The sequence below is a fragment of the Marmota flaviventris genome, chromosome X, assembly GCF_047511675.1.
Source record: "Marmota flaviventris isolate mMarFla1 chromosome X, mMarFla1.hap1, whole genome shotgun sequence".
Taxonomy (NCBI): Eukaryota; Metazoa; Chordata; class Mammalia; order Rodentia; family Sciuridae; genus Marmota; species Marmota flaviventris.
This window is the reverse complement of record NC_092518.1, coordinates 106,549,574-106,565,994: the sequence shown is the minus strand read 5'-3', so window position 1 is coordinate 106,565,994 and position 16,421 is coordinate 106,549,574. Positions and strand designations below refer to the sequence as shown.

Genomic DNA, 16,421 nt, shown 5'->3' with positions numbered 1-16,421 from the left:
TGAAGTATGTAAAGAAAATCTTGCCTCACACAATTTAAGTACTTGGCAAGAGGAGGATAATTTTATTAGTTCTTTCAGATAATTGTATGTATTATTCTTTGATATTATGTCAAAATTCTATCAAGTGGCATTAACTTTTCTCTCTCTCTCTCTTTTTTTTTTTTTTTGAGATAGTCTTGCTGTGTTTCCCGGGCTGATTTGGAATTCCTGGGCCCAAGTAACTGCTCCCTCCTCCCAAGTGGCAGTTTCTTGACAGTTTGTTGCAATATTGAATTTGAAACCACATTAGTGAACTTTCTTTACTTTGTTAAATTAAAACTCATTTGTTTCTCTTTCACTTGGAGTGGATCTTTTATGCATGCTTTCATTATTTTGAGACATTATGCATTGGTCAGTTGGAAAGTTTTCATTCACTGAATTATGCAGCTTTTCCAAATATTGGCACACTTCATTGTATGATATCAAACACATTCCTTAATATCTTCACTGAGTTATCAGGAGAGTCTTTATGAATTGGAAAATAGTCAGTCCCATGGTGGCAGAAACAAGTTTTCCAAAATTCTAGTTTTTGTTTGAAATCTTAAATTTTATTATTGGCAACAAGTACTCTGTTGTTTTCCTTGAAGTGACAGACTCCATGGGTTCGTTTTTTAGAAAGTGACCAGCTAAAGATCCAAGTCTAAGTAACCATAGTTTAATTGCTTGTCATTTTTTCAAGTAAAAAATGGTGTTCCATAAAAACAAGATGGTTCAGCTTACAATTCAAATAGTTGCACAAATGTTTTTCCTATAGACAACCATGGTATTTTGATGCATGGCAGAAATTATGCATACTTCTCATTTTATTATACAGACTGTTGAAAAGACTTGTTCTTTAAAAGAGGACATATTCCTAGGGCTCAGGATTCTTTTGGGGGTGATTGTGCTGGGGATTGAAACTGGGGCTTCACCCATGCTAGGCAAGTGCTCTGCCAGAGCTCAGGAATTAATAATAACTTTTTTATTTTTTAAACTTTTTGGTGCTGGGATTTTTTTTTTTTAAAACCAGTGCTACTATTTATTTAGACTGAAAGTGTGTCACAGCCAGTTTGGGGGAGAAGACTAAGATTTTAGGGTTGAGTCGTTTTTCATCTGTTGTGTCAGACATCCAATGCATAATATCCACTAAGCAGTTGTAAATATGATTCTGGGAGGGATAAAATCTGAGGTAGTTAATGGTTAAGAACACCTGAGAAGTGGATTAGATCAAAGAAGGAGGGAGAGAAGTGGGGAGAGAAGGAGAACATTCCAGTGAGAGTCATTGGACAAGCAAGCATAGGTCCCAGGGTGGAGATTTATCTGAGGAAGGAAGAGGACTGCACTGCACCCTTAGAACACCTCTGCCATGGAGCTATACCCCTAGGCCAAAACAATAAAAAAAACCAAGAAACAAAACATGTAACATAAGATCTACCTTCTTAAAAATTTTTAAATGAACAGTAGAGTTTGTTAACTATAAGCATGGTATAAGCATATCTCTAGATCGTTTTCATCTCCCAGACTGGAAATTTATACCCCTTAAACAGCAACTCCTGTTTTCCCCACCCCAGCCCCTGGTAACCAGCATTTGACCTTTTGCGTCTATGAGTTTGAATATTAATACTTGCATGGTAGAATCATTCAGTGTTTGTCTGTCTGTGACTGGCTTATTTCACTTAGAATACTGTCTTCGAGGTTTATCCATGTTTTAGTACATGGCAGGATTTCCATTTTTATGACTGAATAATCATTGCATATATGTACAACAACACTAACCATTCTTCTCTTGATCTGTTTCCACATTCTTGATTATTGTGAATAATGCTCCAATGAACATGGGAGTGCAGTTGTCTCTGAGATCCTGATTTCAGTTCTTTCAGGTAAATACCTAGAATTGGGATTACTGGATCACATGGTAGTTCTTTTTCAGTATTTTGAGTAACTGTCATACTGTTTTCTGTAGTATACCTCATTTTATATTCCCACCAGCAGTGCACAGGAGTTTTAATTTCTTTACATTCTTCCCAACACTTATTTTCTATTTTTAACAGAAAGTTTTGTTTAATATATATTTTTTAGTTGTAGGTGGACACAATCAATACCTTTTTTATTTTTATGTGGTGCTGAGGATCGAACCCAGTGCCTCATAAACGCTAGGCGAGCATTCTACCACTGAGTCACAACCCCAGCCCACTTATTTTCTATTTTTTTTTTTATCCCCTAGGACTGGGGATTGAACCCAGGGTCTCATGCATGCTAGGCAAATGCTATACTACTGAGCTACATCCCTAGGTCTTATTTATTTTACTGTAAAAATAATGGTCATTGTGACAAGTGAGAGGTGATATCTCATTGTGTTTTTAATTTGCATTTCTCATAGTTAGTGATGTTGAGCATCTTTGAATATACTTGTTGGCTATGTTGTCTTTGGAGAAGTATCTTTTAAGTCCTTTGCACTTTGGGCATATGTTGGGGGAGGATATTGGCAATTGAACCCAGGGACGTTCAAACACTGAGCTATATTCCCAGCCGTTTTATATTGAGACAGGATCTTACTAAGTAATCCAGGCTGACTTCAAATTTGAGATCCTCCGGCCTCAGCCTCCTAAGTAGCTGGGATTACAGGTGTATACTATCATGCCCAGCTCTTTTTTTTTATTTTAAAGTCCTGTTTTTTTTTTTTCCTGTTGTTGTTGGAGTTTCTTTTATGTGCTGGATATTAACTCCTTATGAGATACAGGTTGAGCATCCCTAATCCAAGGTACAATATGATTCAAAATTGGAAATACTGAGTCCTGACATTATGCCATAAAAATTTCACACCTGATGTCAGATGACAAGTTGCATTCAAAACTTATGTGTACAACAGTTTATTTAATGTCTCCAAGGGGGGAGGATTCTTTCATCCCCCTTTCATTTTTTGATTTTTTTTCTGCATGTGCCACATGACCCCCATGTCCAGATTATCCTATTGAGCATGCACACAAAGAGTAATACAATGACATTTGTGTGGTTCATTATACACAGACTTTAAAAAAAAAAAATGTTTGTGGTACTGGGGATTGAATCTAGGGCCTTGTGCATGCTAAGCAAGTGTTCTGCCAATGAGCTACATCCCCACCCATTTTTATTTCTTTATTTTGAGACAATGTCTTGCTAAGTTGCCCAGCCTGGCCTCCTACTTGGGCTTTTCCTTCCTCAGCCTCCTGAGTAGTTGGGATCATGGGTGCACCACCAATACATTGCTATAACTTTTGTATATTGATTTTGTGTCCTGCAACTTTATTCTAATAGTTTTTTGTTTGGGTAGAATCTTTTTTTTAAGAGTGGAAAGTAGAAGCTTTATTAAAGGACAGCAGAAAAGACTTCTCCCCAGAGGAAGAAGGGGACCCAAAAGGTGGAATCCATGGAAGTGGGAGGTCTTCCCTCTTTTATAGCTAAGGTCTTCTTTCAGCTTTCCCCTCATTCCTGTTCCGTTTCCCTCTATCTTGCAGTGATTGAATGCAGGTGGGAAGGCCCAAAGGGTTGGGAACAGGTGGGCTGAAGGAGTAATCTGGGCAGGAAGGGCCTGGGGCAGCTTTTGATCAGCATTTCTCTGTTTGCTGGGAGCTGTTTCATTAACAGTTCCTTAGAATGGGTTCCGGGCCTTGGGGACATTAACATTTCAATTTTCCCAAGTGCTGCTCTGGTTTCCTGGATTCCATTCTCAATAATGGCCTGCATTTTATTCATCTTACTCGATATTAGACCCAGTTTACCGGGTCTACACTAACTACCTATCTTTAAATCTGGCTTCATTCCCCCCTCTAATTTTGGGAACTCCTTACTGCTGTAAGGAAAGGGGGTGATGACAATTCTGACTTCTTCCAGCTGAAAGGGGGTGGTGTTGAGCAAGCAGTTTGGAGTCCCCTTTTTTAAAAATCGGGTCTATCTCCCCTTTTTTAAAAATCGGGTCTATCGAGTGGTCCATGATAGAAGTCCGATTGAGAAGTAACAGGCTGGAGGGCCATTTGAGTGATGGGTAGTCTATAAGAGAAACAAGTAGTTATTAGCACTGGAACTAGATTAATACAACAATAAATGCCACAGCATAGGAATATGCCAACAAGTATAATGACAATGACAGAGACTAACAATGTTTTCCACTAGGAAGTACCAGAGTACCAGGAGCTAAGATATTGTTCCCATGACAAGGTTGGCGAGGACATGGCTTCTATCTGAGCATGTAAATCTTTAAGGATATTAGTCACATTGCCAGAATTGTCAGGGATGTAAACACAAAATTCAGTTTTAATAATGGCACAAGTACCACCTTGAGCAGCAGTGAGGACATCTAAAGCCATCCGGTTTTGTAAGATGGCCTTCTTCATAAGTGTTATTTCAGTGTTAAGGAGAGAGATACTTTCCTCAACATCATGGAGGGCAGTTTGAGTATAATTGTTTAAAGTCTCTACATGCCACATTACATCTTCTAAACCAAGTTGTGGTATACACAGTGAAGCTAGATGATCATATCAACGAAACACAGATCGTCCCCATCTATGTTTGAGGTTGGGGAGGTTTGCTGGCTGTTTTATATTTGGGGTCCATCTCCCCTGGGTAGAATCTTTTTAAGGTTTTCTACAAAGAAGATCATACTATCTGTGAAGAGAGAGAATTTTACATTGTCTTTTCTGATTTGGATGCCTTTTATTTATTTTCTAATTGCTCTGTTGAATAAAAGTAGTGAGTATGGGCATTCATGTTATGTTCCTGATCTTATAGGAAAGGTTTTCAGTTTTTCACCATTGGATAGAATGTCAACAGTGAGCTTTCCATATATGGTTTTATTATGTTGAGGTAATGGCCTTCTGTTCCTAGTTTTTATCATGAAAGTGTTGTTTTGTCCAAAGACTTTGTGCATTTATTGAGATGATTTTATAATTTTTATTATTTTTTGAAGTACCCGAGATTGAACCCAGGGGCTTTTAACCACTGAGCCACATCCCCAGTCTTTAATTTTTTTTTAAATATTTATTTATTTTTTAGTTGTAGTTCGGCACAGTATCTCTATTTTATTTATTTATTTTAATATGGTGCTGAGGATTTAACCCAGGGCCTCACACAGTGAGCACTCTACCCTAGCCAGAAGTCTTTAATTTTTTTAAAAAATTTTGAGACAGGGTCTCGCTGAGTTCCTTAGGACCTTGCTAAATTGCTGTGGCTGGCTTTGAACTCCTGTTCCTTCTGCCCCAGCCTCATGAGCTGCTGGGATTACAGGTGTGTGCCACCAGGCCAGACATAATTTTTATTCTTTGTTCTGTTTGTGTGGTTTATTATATTGATGGATTTTCATATGTTGAACCATCTTGCATTCCTGGGGTAAGTCCCACTTGGTCCCAATGAATGATCCCTTTAATGTGCTGTTGAATTTGCTTTACTAGTATTTTGTTGAGGATTTTTGAGTCTGTGTTCATCAAAGATACTGAACTGTAAACTGGGCACATGCCTATAATCCCAGTGATTTGGGAGGCTGAGGCTCAGTGGTAGAGAGCCCCTGAGTTCAATTAAAAAAAAAAAAAAAAAAACAAAACAGTTGTAATTTTCTTTTAATGTTCTTGTTTGATTTTGGTGTCAGAGTATAGTAGTCTCTTATAATCTTTTTTCTGTAATGTTTGTTATAATGTCTCCTCTTTCATTTGTGATTTGAATCTTTGTTCTTTTTTTGCATAGCTGAAGATTTGCCAATTTTCTGGATCTTTCAAAAAATTAAATTTTTGATTGCTGGGCACGGTGGTGCACACCTGTAATCCCAGTAGCCAGGAGGAGTGCATGTTCAAAGCCACCCTCAACAAAAGTGAGGCACTAAGCAACTCAGTGAGACCCAGCCTTTAAATAAAATGCAAAGTAGGGTTGGGAATGTGGCTCAGTGGTTAAGTGCCCCTGAGTTCAATCACCAGTACCCCCTCTCCCACCAAAAATTTGTTGATTGCCCCCCTTCTCAGTTTCATTTGTTTATTCTCTCATCTTTAGTATTTCCTTCCTTTTGTTAACTTTGGGCTTAGTTTGTCATTTTCTAGTTCCTTCAGGTTTTGCATTAGGTTGTTATTTGATCCCCTCCACCCTCTAGTGGTGCTGGGGATTGAATTCAGAGCATGGTGGGCCAGCTCTACCACCAGGCTAGATCCCCAGTCCTTGAGAACTTCTTTCTAATGTAGCCATTTACTGATACAAACCTCCTCCTTAGTACTGCTTTTGCTGCTTCTCATAATTTTTGTTATGTTGCTTTTTTTAGTTGTCTCAAAGTATTTTCTTATTTCCCTTTTGTTTTTTTCCTTTGACCCATTGGTTGGTCAAGATTGTGTTGTTTAATTTTCACATAATTGTGAATTTGCCAGTATTCATTCTAATATTGATTGATAACTAGTTTTATTTCATTGTGGCTGGAAAGGTACTTGGTATGATTTCATACTTCTTTAATTTGTTAATTTTTTTGTGCTCTAATGTGCTGTGTCTTGGAGAAAGTTTCTTTCTTTCTTTCTTTCTCTTGTTCTTTTTTGGTATGCTAGAAAAGAGTGTATTTTCTCCTGATGGGGGAATGTTCTGTATATGTGTTAGGTTCACTTGTTCTGTACCATTCAAATCCTATGTCCTTATTAATCTTTTGTCTGGATGTTCTATACATTATTGAGATTTCCTATTATTGTGTTGCTTTTACCCTCTGCTGTCCATGTTTGTCTCATATATTTATGTTCTCTGGTATAGTTGTGTATATATTTTTTATAATTATTTTTCTTGTGAATTTACTATTAAATAGTGTCTGTATCTCCTGTGACAGTTTTGAGTGAAAATTTATTTTAAGTATAGATACTCATGCTCTTATTTTGGTTACCATGTGCATGAATACCTTTATTCTTTTTTTTTCGCTTTCAGGTTATCTTTGTCCTTAAATTTAAGATAAGTTTCTTGTAGATAGCACATAGTTGGATCTTATTATTTTTAAAAATCTATTTAGCTACTGTCTTTTGGACATGGAGTTAAATCCATTTATGTTTAGTTATTGGCAAAAAAGGACTTGCTGTTGCCATTATGTTGTATTTTGTCTTGTAGTTCTTTTTCTCTTCGTGGCTGTCTTCTTTTTTTCTACTGAACATGCTATGATTGCATTCTCATTTTTGGGGGGTGTATATTCTGTAGATATTTTCTTTTTGGTTACCATGGGATTTATGTAAAGCATAATATGTGTCTCCATTAATATATTTTTGTTAGTTTATTTGTACTTTTGTCTTTCAATGTCTATACTAGAATTAAAAATCACTTATGTTTCAGGGTGATAGTATCCTGTATTTATACCTTTACCAGTGAGTTATATTTTCAAATGCTTTTGTGTTGCTCTTTACAGCCTTTTCATTTCCACTTGAAAGACTTCCTTTAGTATTTCTTGTAAGGCAGGTCCACTATTGATGAACTTCCTCAGCTTTTTTTTTTTTTTTATCTGAGAAAATCTCAGTTTTGAATGATATTTTTTTTGTCAAATATGGTATTCATGGTTTGTCTGCTGAGAAATTCACTGTTATTATTAATAGAGTTTACCTCATATGTGATACTTTTCTCATACTACTATTAATAAGTCTTCTGTTCTTGACTTTTGAGAATTTGATTATATGACTCGGTGTGGACCCTTTTGCGTTTATCATATTTGGGATCCTTTGAGCTTCTTGAATCTGGATATCTGTTATCCATATTTGGGAAGTTTTCGACCAAAGTAATGGTCCATTCTTCTGAAACTCCCATGGTGCATATATTGGTTTACTTAATATTGTTCCAGAGTCTGTTAAGTTCTTTTCACTCTTTTTCATTCTTTTTTTCTACTTCAGTTCTCTGACTGGATAATTTCTGACCTGTCTTTGAGTTCATGGATTCTTCTGCTTGGTAAAGTCTGCTGGTGAATTCCTTTACTGGATTTTTTTAGTTTGTATTTTTTTTTTTGTTCTGGGAATTGAACTCAGGGGCATTTAACCATTGAGCCACATTTCCAGCCCTGTTTTGTATTTTATTTAGAGACAGGCTCTCACTGAGTTGCTTAGTGCTTTGCTAAGTTGCTGAGGCTGGCTTTGAACTCTGGATCCCCCTGTTTTGGCCTCCTGAGCTGCTGGTATTATGGGTTTGCGCCACTGCGCCCAGTTTAGTTCAGTTTTTTGCATTCTTCAGTTCCAGACTTTCTCTCTGGTTCTTTTAAAATATTTGCTGTTTGTTGAAATTGTTGTTTTGTTCATACATCATTTTCCTGAGCTTGTTGAACATCATTATGATAGTTATTTTGAATCCTTTCTTGGGTAACTCAGATTTATTTTGGTCCTTGGCCATGTCTTCCTGTTTCTCCATGTTTCTTGTAGCTTTGTATTGGTATTTGCACATTTGAAAATATGCAAATTTTCTTTCCTAGTCCTTATACTCCTTATGGACTGACTTTATAAAGGGGAGAACTTTTATCAGTCCAGCTGAGGAATTGTGGGAGCCTCTCAAACCTTTTCTGTGGGTATGTCTTCTCTGGATTTGTGTTTGTTTGTACATTATAGTAAGAAAATTGCTGGTTTCTTTTTGTTTTTGGGCGTTTGTGATGTCTTGGTCTGTCTGGTGTTCATGTATTATACTACTGGTCCTTTGAAGAAGTATCATGCCCCCTTTTATGTTCTCAGTGCCCCCCACTCCCTATATCTTGAGTAAGCCAGATCCTGTTAGCACCCTGATTCAGGCCAGTCACAGCCCAGTCCCTTCTGCAGTTCCAGCAAAAGATGGAATGTTGGACATATTATCTACTGTTTTCCCTAAGGAAGAAGCAATTGGTCCTATGGAGCTATAGCATGATGCCAAGCTCAGGCTACTAAGATCCGTCTGTATTCCAATACAGGCAAGATAGAAACTCCTCCCTTGGTTTACTTTTGTGGAATGCTCAGCACTTTCGACATAGAGTCCAGTCTTCTGTTTTTCTCCCTTGGGAGACTTCAGGTGTTGGAGTTTTTGCCTGATCACATGGTAACTGTGCTGGGGTGGGGTGGGGAGCAACTCTGGTGAGAACATCCCCTGAACTTTCTTGCTGGCTTCAATGTGACTGATTTTGTACTTGCCTTGGGTACAGGAGTCTCTCAATTGGTGTCTAGATTCCTCATAAAGGGAATTGTTTTTTGTGTTGTTGAATGGATGTTTTAATAGGAGGGAGGAAGTTTTGGGGATTCCCAGTCTGTTATTGCTGAAATCAGTCCCATCAAGGGCATTTATTTGTTTTTTTTTAATTGAAAATTAAAATTAGATTTGGGCTGGGCATGGTGGTGTACTCCTATAATCGTGACTGGGGAGGCTGAGGCATGATTGTGAGTTTAAGGCTACCCTTAGCAATTTAGCAAGGCCTTAGGCAACTTGGACTCTGTCTCAAAAGGGAGGGGGCGCTGGGGAATGTTCTTTGGTTCAGCACCCCTGGGTTCAATCCTTGGTACACAAAAAGGAAAAAAGAAAACCCAAACCTCCAAACAAACAACACAGTTTAGGGCTAGCTAGGCCTCACTAGCCACATTGAAATTGTATGCAAGTTCATTTTATTCTTTTGTGGTACTCGGGTCCAAATCCAGGGTTTTGTGCATGCCAGACAGGTACTTTACTGCTCTACTACTGAATTACACCCCAAGCCCCAAGGAAATTCTGAAATAAACTGGTGACATCTTTAGATTGGCCTTTTTTTTAATTTGCTTTGAGTTCTTGACCATGAAGAAGTCAATAAGACAGTTTGGTGCTACTGTCTTGGTACGTGCCTAGGCACCCAGCAGTCTTACCATTCACTGCTCTTGGGTTATTAATGCAAATATCTGTACAGCAATAAAGGAAAATGATGTCTGGGTATTATTAGGAATTTAAGTTTGACCTTGCAGATCTCCAGAGAAACTCAGAGATTGGGTTTGTTGAAGCACATGCTCAGAACTGCTACTTCATTGAATTAAATAAATTCCCTTCTATTGTTCACCTAAGAGACTTTAAAAAATTATTAAAAAATGAATGAATAGTGACTTTTGTTATATATATATTTTTCTCATGGTGCTGGGGAGCAAATCCAGGGTGTCATGCATATTAGGCAAGTGTTCTGCCACTGAACTAGATCCCCAGCCCCTGTCAGATGCTTTTCATGCTTCTTTTGAACTATTATATGATTTTACTTCCTTTTTTGCTGTGCTAGGGATTGAACCCAGGGCCTTGCACATGTGCTTTACCACTGAGCTACATCCCTAACCCCATAATGTGGGGGAAAAAAACACAAAAAAAAGACAATTAGAAAACAGTGGTGTAAATTACTTTGAAAGAACCTTGTGTGTTTGGGATAAGTTTAATTTAGTCTTGATATATTTTGGTATTATTTTTCTAACTATATCTATATATTTAATACTGTATGTATTTAAATTCCATGATGATGATGATAACAACATTCATTTAGAATTACCTATATGTTTATTATTTTTCCTCATCACTTTACTGTAACTCTAAGGTTCTATCTGGAATCTTTATTATCCTGCCTAAATAATATCCTTAGGGCTTGGAGGTGGATCGGTAGTTCAGTTAGTGTGCTTGCCTAGCTTTCTGGAGACCTGTTTGTGAGACCCAGCACTGCAAAAAAAGAGTGGGGAAGTTCCTTAAGCATTTCATTTAATGCGTAAACTCTATTTTGGTTTTTTGAAGTTTGATCTTTTTTTTTTTTTTTTTTTTTAAACTAGAAATTAAACCCAGGGGCATATTGCTGCTGAGCTACATTCCCAGCCTCTTTTTAAATTTTGAGTTAGGGTCTCACAAAGTTGCTGAGGCTGGCCTTGGACTTTTTTTTTTTCATTTTAATTTGTTATATATGACAGCAGAATGCATTATAATTCATATTACACATATAGAGCACAATTTTTCATATCTCTTGTTGTACACAAAGTAGAGTCATACCATTTGTGTCTTCATACATGTACTTAGGTAATGATGTCCATCTCATTCCACCATCTTTCCTACCCCCATGCCCCCTACCTTCCTTCCTTCCCCTTTCCCCTTTGCCCTATCTAGAGTACATCTAATCCTCCCATGCCCCCCACTCCCACCACATTATGAATCATCAGCCTTAAATCAGAGAAAGCATTTGGTTTTTTGGGATTGGCTAACTTCACTTTGCATTATCTTCTCCAACTCCATCCATTTACCTGCAAATGCCATGATTTTGTTCTCTCTTAATGCTGAATAATATTCCATTGTGTATATATAACACATTTTCTTGATCCATTCATCTACTGAAGGGCATCTAGGTTGGTTCTACAGTTTAGCTATTGTGAATTGTGGTGCAGTAAACATTGATGTGGCTGTGTCCCTGTAGTATGCTGTCCTTAGGGTATAGACCAAGGAGTGGGATAGCTGGGTCAAATGGTGGCTCCATTCTCAGGTTTCCAAGGATTCTCCATACTGCTTTCCATACTGGCTGCACCAGTTTTCAGTCCTATCAGCAGTGCATGAGTGTGCCTTTTCCCCCACATCCTTGCTAACACGTATTGTTGTTTGTATTCTTAATAGCTGCCATTCTGACTGGAGTGAGATGAAATCTTAGAGGAGTAGTTTTGATTTGCATTTCTCTAATTGCTAGAGATGTTGATCATTTTTTCATATATTTGTTGACTGATTGTATATCTTCTGAGAAGTATTTTTTTTTTTTTGGTGTTAAGATTTTTGTGTTTATATATCCTAGAGATTAGTGCTCTATCTGATTGTGTATGATAAAAATTTGATCCCAAAATGTAGTGGCCTTGGACTTTTGATCATCCTGTCTCTGGGATTATAGATGTATGCCTTTGTGACTGACTGAAGTTCAGTCTTTAGTTTGCCTTTTTTTGGAACTATTTTCTTTGGGTGTAGAATTCACATTTGCAGATACTTTGTTTCTGCACCGTGAATATCCACTATCTCTATCTTTACTATCTCTGGCATTTAGTTTTTTTTTTTTTTTTAAATTTTTTACTTTGTGAAGTCCTCTAATGATGATATAATCTTGTCTTTTATCCTTTAGGTGCTTGAAAAATTTTGTCTTTGGTTTTCTGTAGCTTAACTATTATATTCCCAGATGTAGATTTTGCTTCAGTTCTGGAAAACTGAATTGTTTCTTATCATTTGTTCAAATGCTGCTTTTGCCCTAATCTTTCTATTTTCTCTCTCCTGCAGTATTGGAGATTGAACCCCACCCCAGCAACACTCTATATATACTGAACTAAATCCAGTGCCCGTTTTGTTTTTATTTTGAGACAGGGTCTCTGTAAATAGCTGAGGCTGCCCTTAAACTTTTGATCCTCCTGCTTTAGTCTCCTGAGTAGCTGGGATTACAGGCGTGGACCACCACATCCAGTTCCATATTTTTTTTAACTGATATAACTTGCTTTATAAGACTCTTCTAGTGTTAGGATTGGAAATTGATACAGATTTTTTTTTCTGTTTTATTCTAGTTTGCATTTATGCCGGATTCTCAGTGAAAATAAAAGCCATGATAGTTCGACTTATAGAGGTAAGATTTAAAAAAGTTTCATAGCTGTCGTTTTTGGCTTGATTAAAATTTGTACTATCCTGCTTTCCATTCATTTTTATATATGAAAACCAAATGTATGAGTCCACATTATGTAAAGCATTTATATGAATACATTACACTCAGGATTAAAATTATAGTTAGACTATACATCTTGTATTTGACCTGCATTATAGTCATATGCTGTTAACTAATTTTTATAATTGGGACTTTGTATATTTACTTAAATTTTGGCAGTTAGCTGTACCAATCATAAAGTTGAGAAAAAACTAGTCTGGAAAGAAAAACTGTTTTTGTTTGTAGTAGAAAATTTCCAGAGTTCAGTGTTTTTACTAAAGCTGATTATGTTCAGGTGGTACCTGGGGATCTTGTTAAAGGCAGTTGTCATGGAAAACATGAAAAGCAAAGGAGTTGTTTACTGCATATCACACAAATATGATTTATTATGTAAAATGTTATATAATTAAATTGGATGTAGATTTGAATTTTGAAGGATTTTACTATTAAACATTTATTAATTTAGAAATAGGTATTGGATTTGTCAAAGGAGGGGCAAGAATAAAAGCAATTGTATCAATTAAGTTTTAAGCATTTTCACATGTAGCTTTTGTTGAGCATAAAACCCACAGTGTTTTTAGTATGAAAAAATACTTTTACAATCAACATTCTATTTTTAAAAATCAATATGTAAAATTTATTTTGGTTATTTAAATTATGATTTTGTGAGTAGAAGATTAGGACAGAATGTTTTCCAATAGATGTTTACTTTCATTTTTATAAAAAAATAAATATTACCTTAACATAAGAGGATATACTTTTTGAAGAACATTTAGCTGGGTGTAGTGGTGCAAGCCTGTAATCCCAGTGGCTGGGGAGGCTGAGACAGGAAGATTGCAAGTTCAAAGCCAGCCACAGCAAAAGCAAGGCACTAAGCAACTCAGTCTCTAAACAAAATACAAAATAGGGCTGGGGATGTGGCTCAATGGTTGAGTGCCCCGACTTCAGACCCTACCCCCCACCTCCCCAGAAAAAAGGAATGTTTATATGCTTTAGTGGAAAGTATTTTTTTTAATCAAAGAGCCATTTTTGGTTTAATATCCTTAGCGTACTAACCCCCCCTAATATTATTAACTTGTTTATCCTACTTATAAAATTGTATAATTAAGGACTGGGAGTTTAGCTTAGCAATAGAGCACTTGCCTAGCAATCGTGAGGCTCGGGGTTAATCCCAAGCACTGAAAGAAAAAAAAGATTGTGTGATCACTCATAAAGACTTTTGTGGTTAAGGTAACATGTTCTTGTTTGAGTAAGTCAGTTGACTGCCAGAAATTAAGGATGTATAAAAATATTTCTTCATAAAAACACTTGGGGGTGTAGCTCAGTGATGAAGTGCTTGCCTAACATGTTTGAAGCCCTGGGTTCAAGCCCAGCATTGCAAAAACAAACAAAAACACTCGGATACTTAATTTTTGTCTCCCCCACACTTAAAATCACTTTCTAACTTCTCAGTTAACTTTGATTTTTGCTTGAAACCTTGATGGAAAAGAGAGTCCTTAAAAAACAAAACCAAAAAAAAAAAAAACAAAAAACAAAAACCCATGATGTTAATATAACACATCATTACTACTCTTTCAGTTTTAAGTGGGACTGTGGATCTTTAATAACTGTTGGATCATTGTTAATTTTTATGGTTATTTTGATTCATGTGTGAAACCAAAAATAGTTATGTATGTGGCCTCATTGGCTGAACAGCCAGTGAGTGCTCTTTTTTTAACCCTGTTTGCTTTTTCAACACATGTGCATTTTGGCTGATCTCTGCCAATAGTTAGGCTTCGGTCTGTTCCCCATTTGGTAGTCCATGCAGAAAACCGAGTCGATGCCATTTCTTTGGAATTGTCTTTGTTCTGTTCTGGGTTATTAAGTTTGTGTAGTGTTCCCTTTGACCTTTCATTTCTATCCCTCCCTCGAATTAATTTCATTTCAGGCAGGCTGTTAATTTCATTTCAGGTACACACTGCTTGTTCCTTTTCTAAATTATCCCTGACCTTCACCAATAAAACAACAATGTGATGATGGTTTATAATCATGAATAGTACTAGTGACATTAGACATAACCGAGAACTGGTGTTGTTTTGGTCATCTTTTTCGTTGCTGTGACTAAAAACACAGATAGGAACAATTTTAGAGGAGGAAATGTTTATTTGGCGGCTCATGGTTTCAGACGACTCAGTTGATAGACAGTTGGCTCCATTCCTCAGGGATCTCAGTGAGACAACCCATTCAGTTCACTTCTGAATGTTCTTGGATAGTCTCACACATAAGCTCTTGGGGGACACCTTATATCTTAAACTATAATGTTCTACCTCTGGCCCCCAGAAGTACAGACTTATCTCACAATGCAAAGTACAGTTAGTCTATTTCCAAGAGTTTCTATAGTCTCAATGCAGTTTACGCATTGCCCAAAAGTTCAAGTCCAAAGTCTCTTAGACTCAGGGCAGACTTGTATTGTGAGCTCCTTAGAAAAAAATCAAAATCAATTTATTGGTGTCATATATGTAAAGGTATAAAGTTACATTTCTATTTAGAAAAAAGAGGGGCATAGAAAGAAGGGATGGGACCAAAACAAGACCAAAATCCAGCTGGGCAAACAAGTCCTGCAGTTCTGTGTCCACCATCTGGAGCACATCTGAGCTGCTGGGATTACAAGTGTGTGCCTTTACACCAGGCAATAGTAGAATCCATTTTGACATAATTATACAAACATGGAATATGTCTTGTTCTAATTCAGACCCCAGTACCTCTCTTTCCCCTTCTACCCACCTCTGTTCCCTTTCTTCTGTTGATCTTTCTGCCATTTACCTATAGATTCATTTTTTTCTTAAACTCCCTTGAGCCTAAGATGGATGTGGTCTTGCTAATTCCTGTGATGCCCTCAAGCCGTCTTTCTTTTTGTCTCTGGGCAGAGTTTTTAACATTTCTTTAATGGTCCTGATATCTTTAACAACTGTTACTTCCTTAGCTCCAGTTTTACTCCCACCTTTCAAGTCCAGGGTTTTCAAATCTTTCCGCTGTGCTTTGTGTTCCTGAATATTGCAATAAACTTGGCTGAAAGCCTCCAGCAATACCCATGCCACTGCCTGAATAATATCCTGCCTAGAAATTTCTTATGTCAGATTAAGAATTAGTCCATCACTTTTAAAATCAGCCCCACAGAAAGTCTCAGGACACGGGCAAAATGTAGGCAACTTCTTGGCTAGAACATAACACTAATGGCATAGAAAGTGTTTTGTTAATTTTTTTTTTTTGTGTGTGTAATTATAAATTTCTCCCGGGCTGGCGATGTGGCTCAAGCGGTAGCGCGCTCGCCTGTCATCGCGGGGCCCTGGGTTTGATCCTCAGCACCACATAAAAATAAAATATAGATGTTGTGTCCACCGAAAAACTAAAAAATAAATATTAAAAAATTTTCTCTCTCTCTCTCTCTCAAAAAACAAAAAACATAAATTTCTCCCACCATTGTAAAATTTTCTTTTTGACTCCAGTATAGATTTTACATGCTTTTGTGTGATTAGCCTGGTTGACTTAAAATATCACTTACTATTACTCTAGATAAACACAATGGGAGTTCCTAACCACTTTTAAATAAGCATTTAGAAAACTTGTGAATTGGGGACTATCTTTGCTACTTTACTGATTATAATGTGAATGTTTTTATGTCACATCAGTGTTAGCAAGATGACCCCATTTGTTTTCTATTTAAATTTTTCTCTGTGATAAAAGAGAATTCCCTGAGCCCCCATGATCTTTAGGGGACATAACTCTTATGGGATCGTAGTTTATGATA

At 36.9% G+C, this 16,421-nt stretch overlaps 1 protein-coding gene across 7 annotated transcripts in view; it reads left to right on the top strand.

The window, feature by feature from the left end:
* The window catches only part of Thoc2 (THO complex subunit 2), a 120,518-nt gene that overhangs the window by 8,808 nt on the left and 95,289 nt on the right, over nt 1–16,421 (top strand). For all 7 annotated transcript variants that reach the window (XR_011705719.1, XR_011705718.1, XM_071606631.1 and 4 more), the window contains exon 2: nt 12,501–12,559. Coding sequence is in view for 5 of the 7 variants with exons in the window: in XM_071606631.1 (XP_071462732.1) it covers nt 12,501–12,559 (59 nt within the window). In the remaining 2 variants the exon portion in view is untranslated. The remainder of the gene's footprint in view (nt 1–12,500; nt 12,560–16,421) is intronic.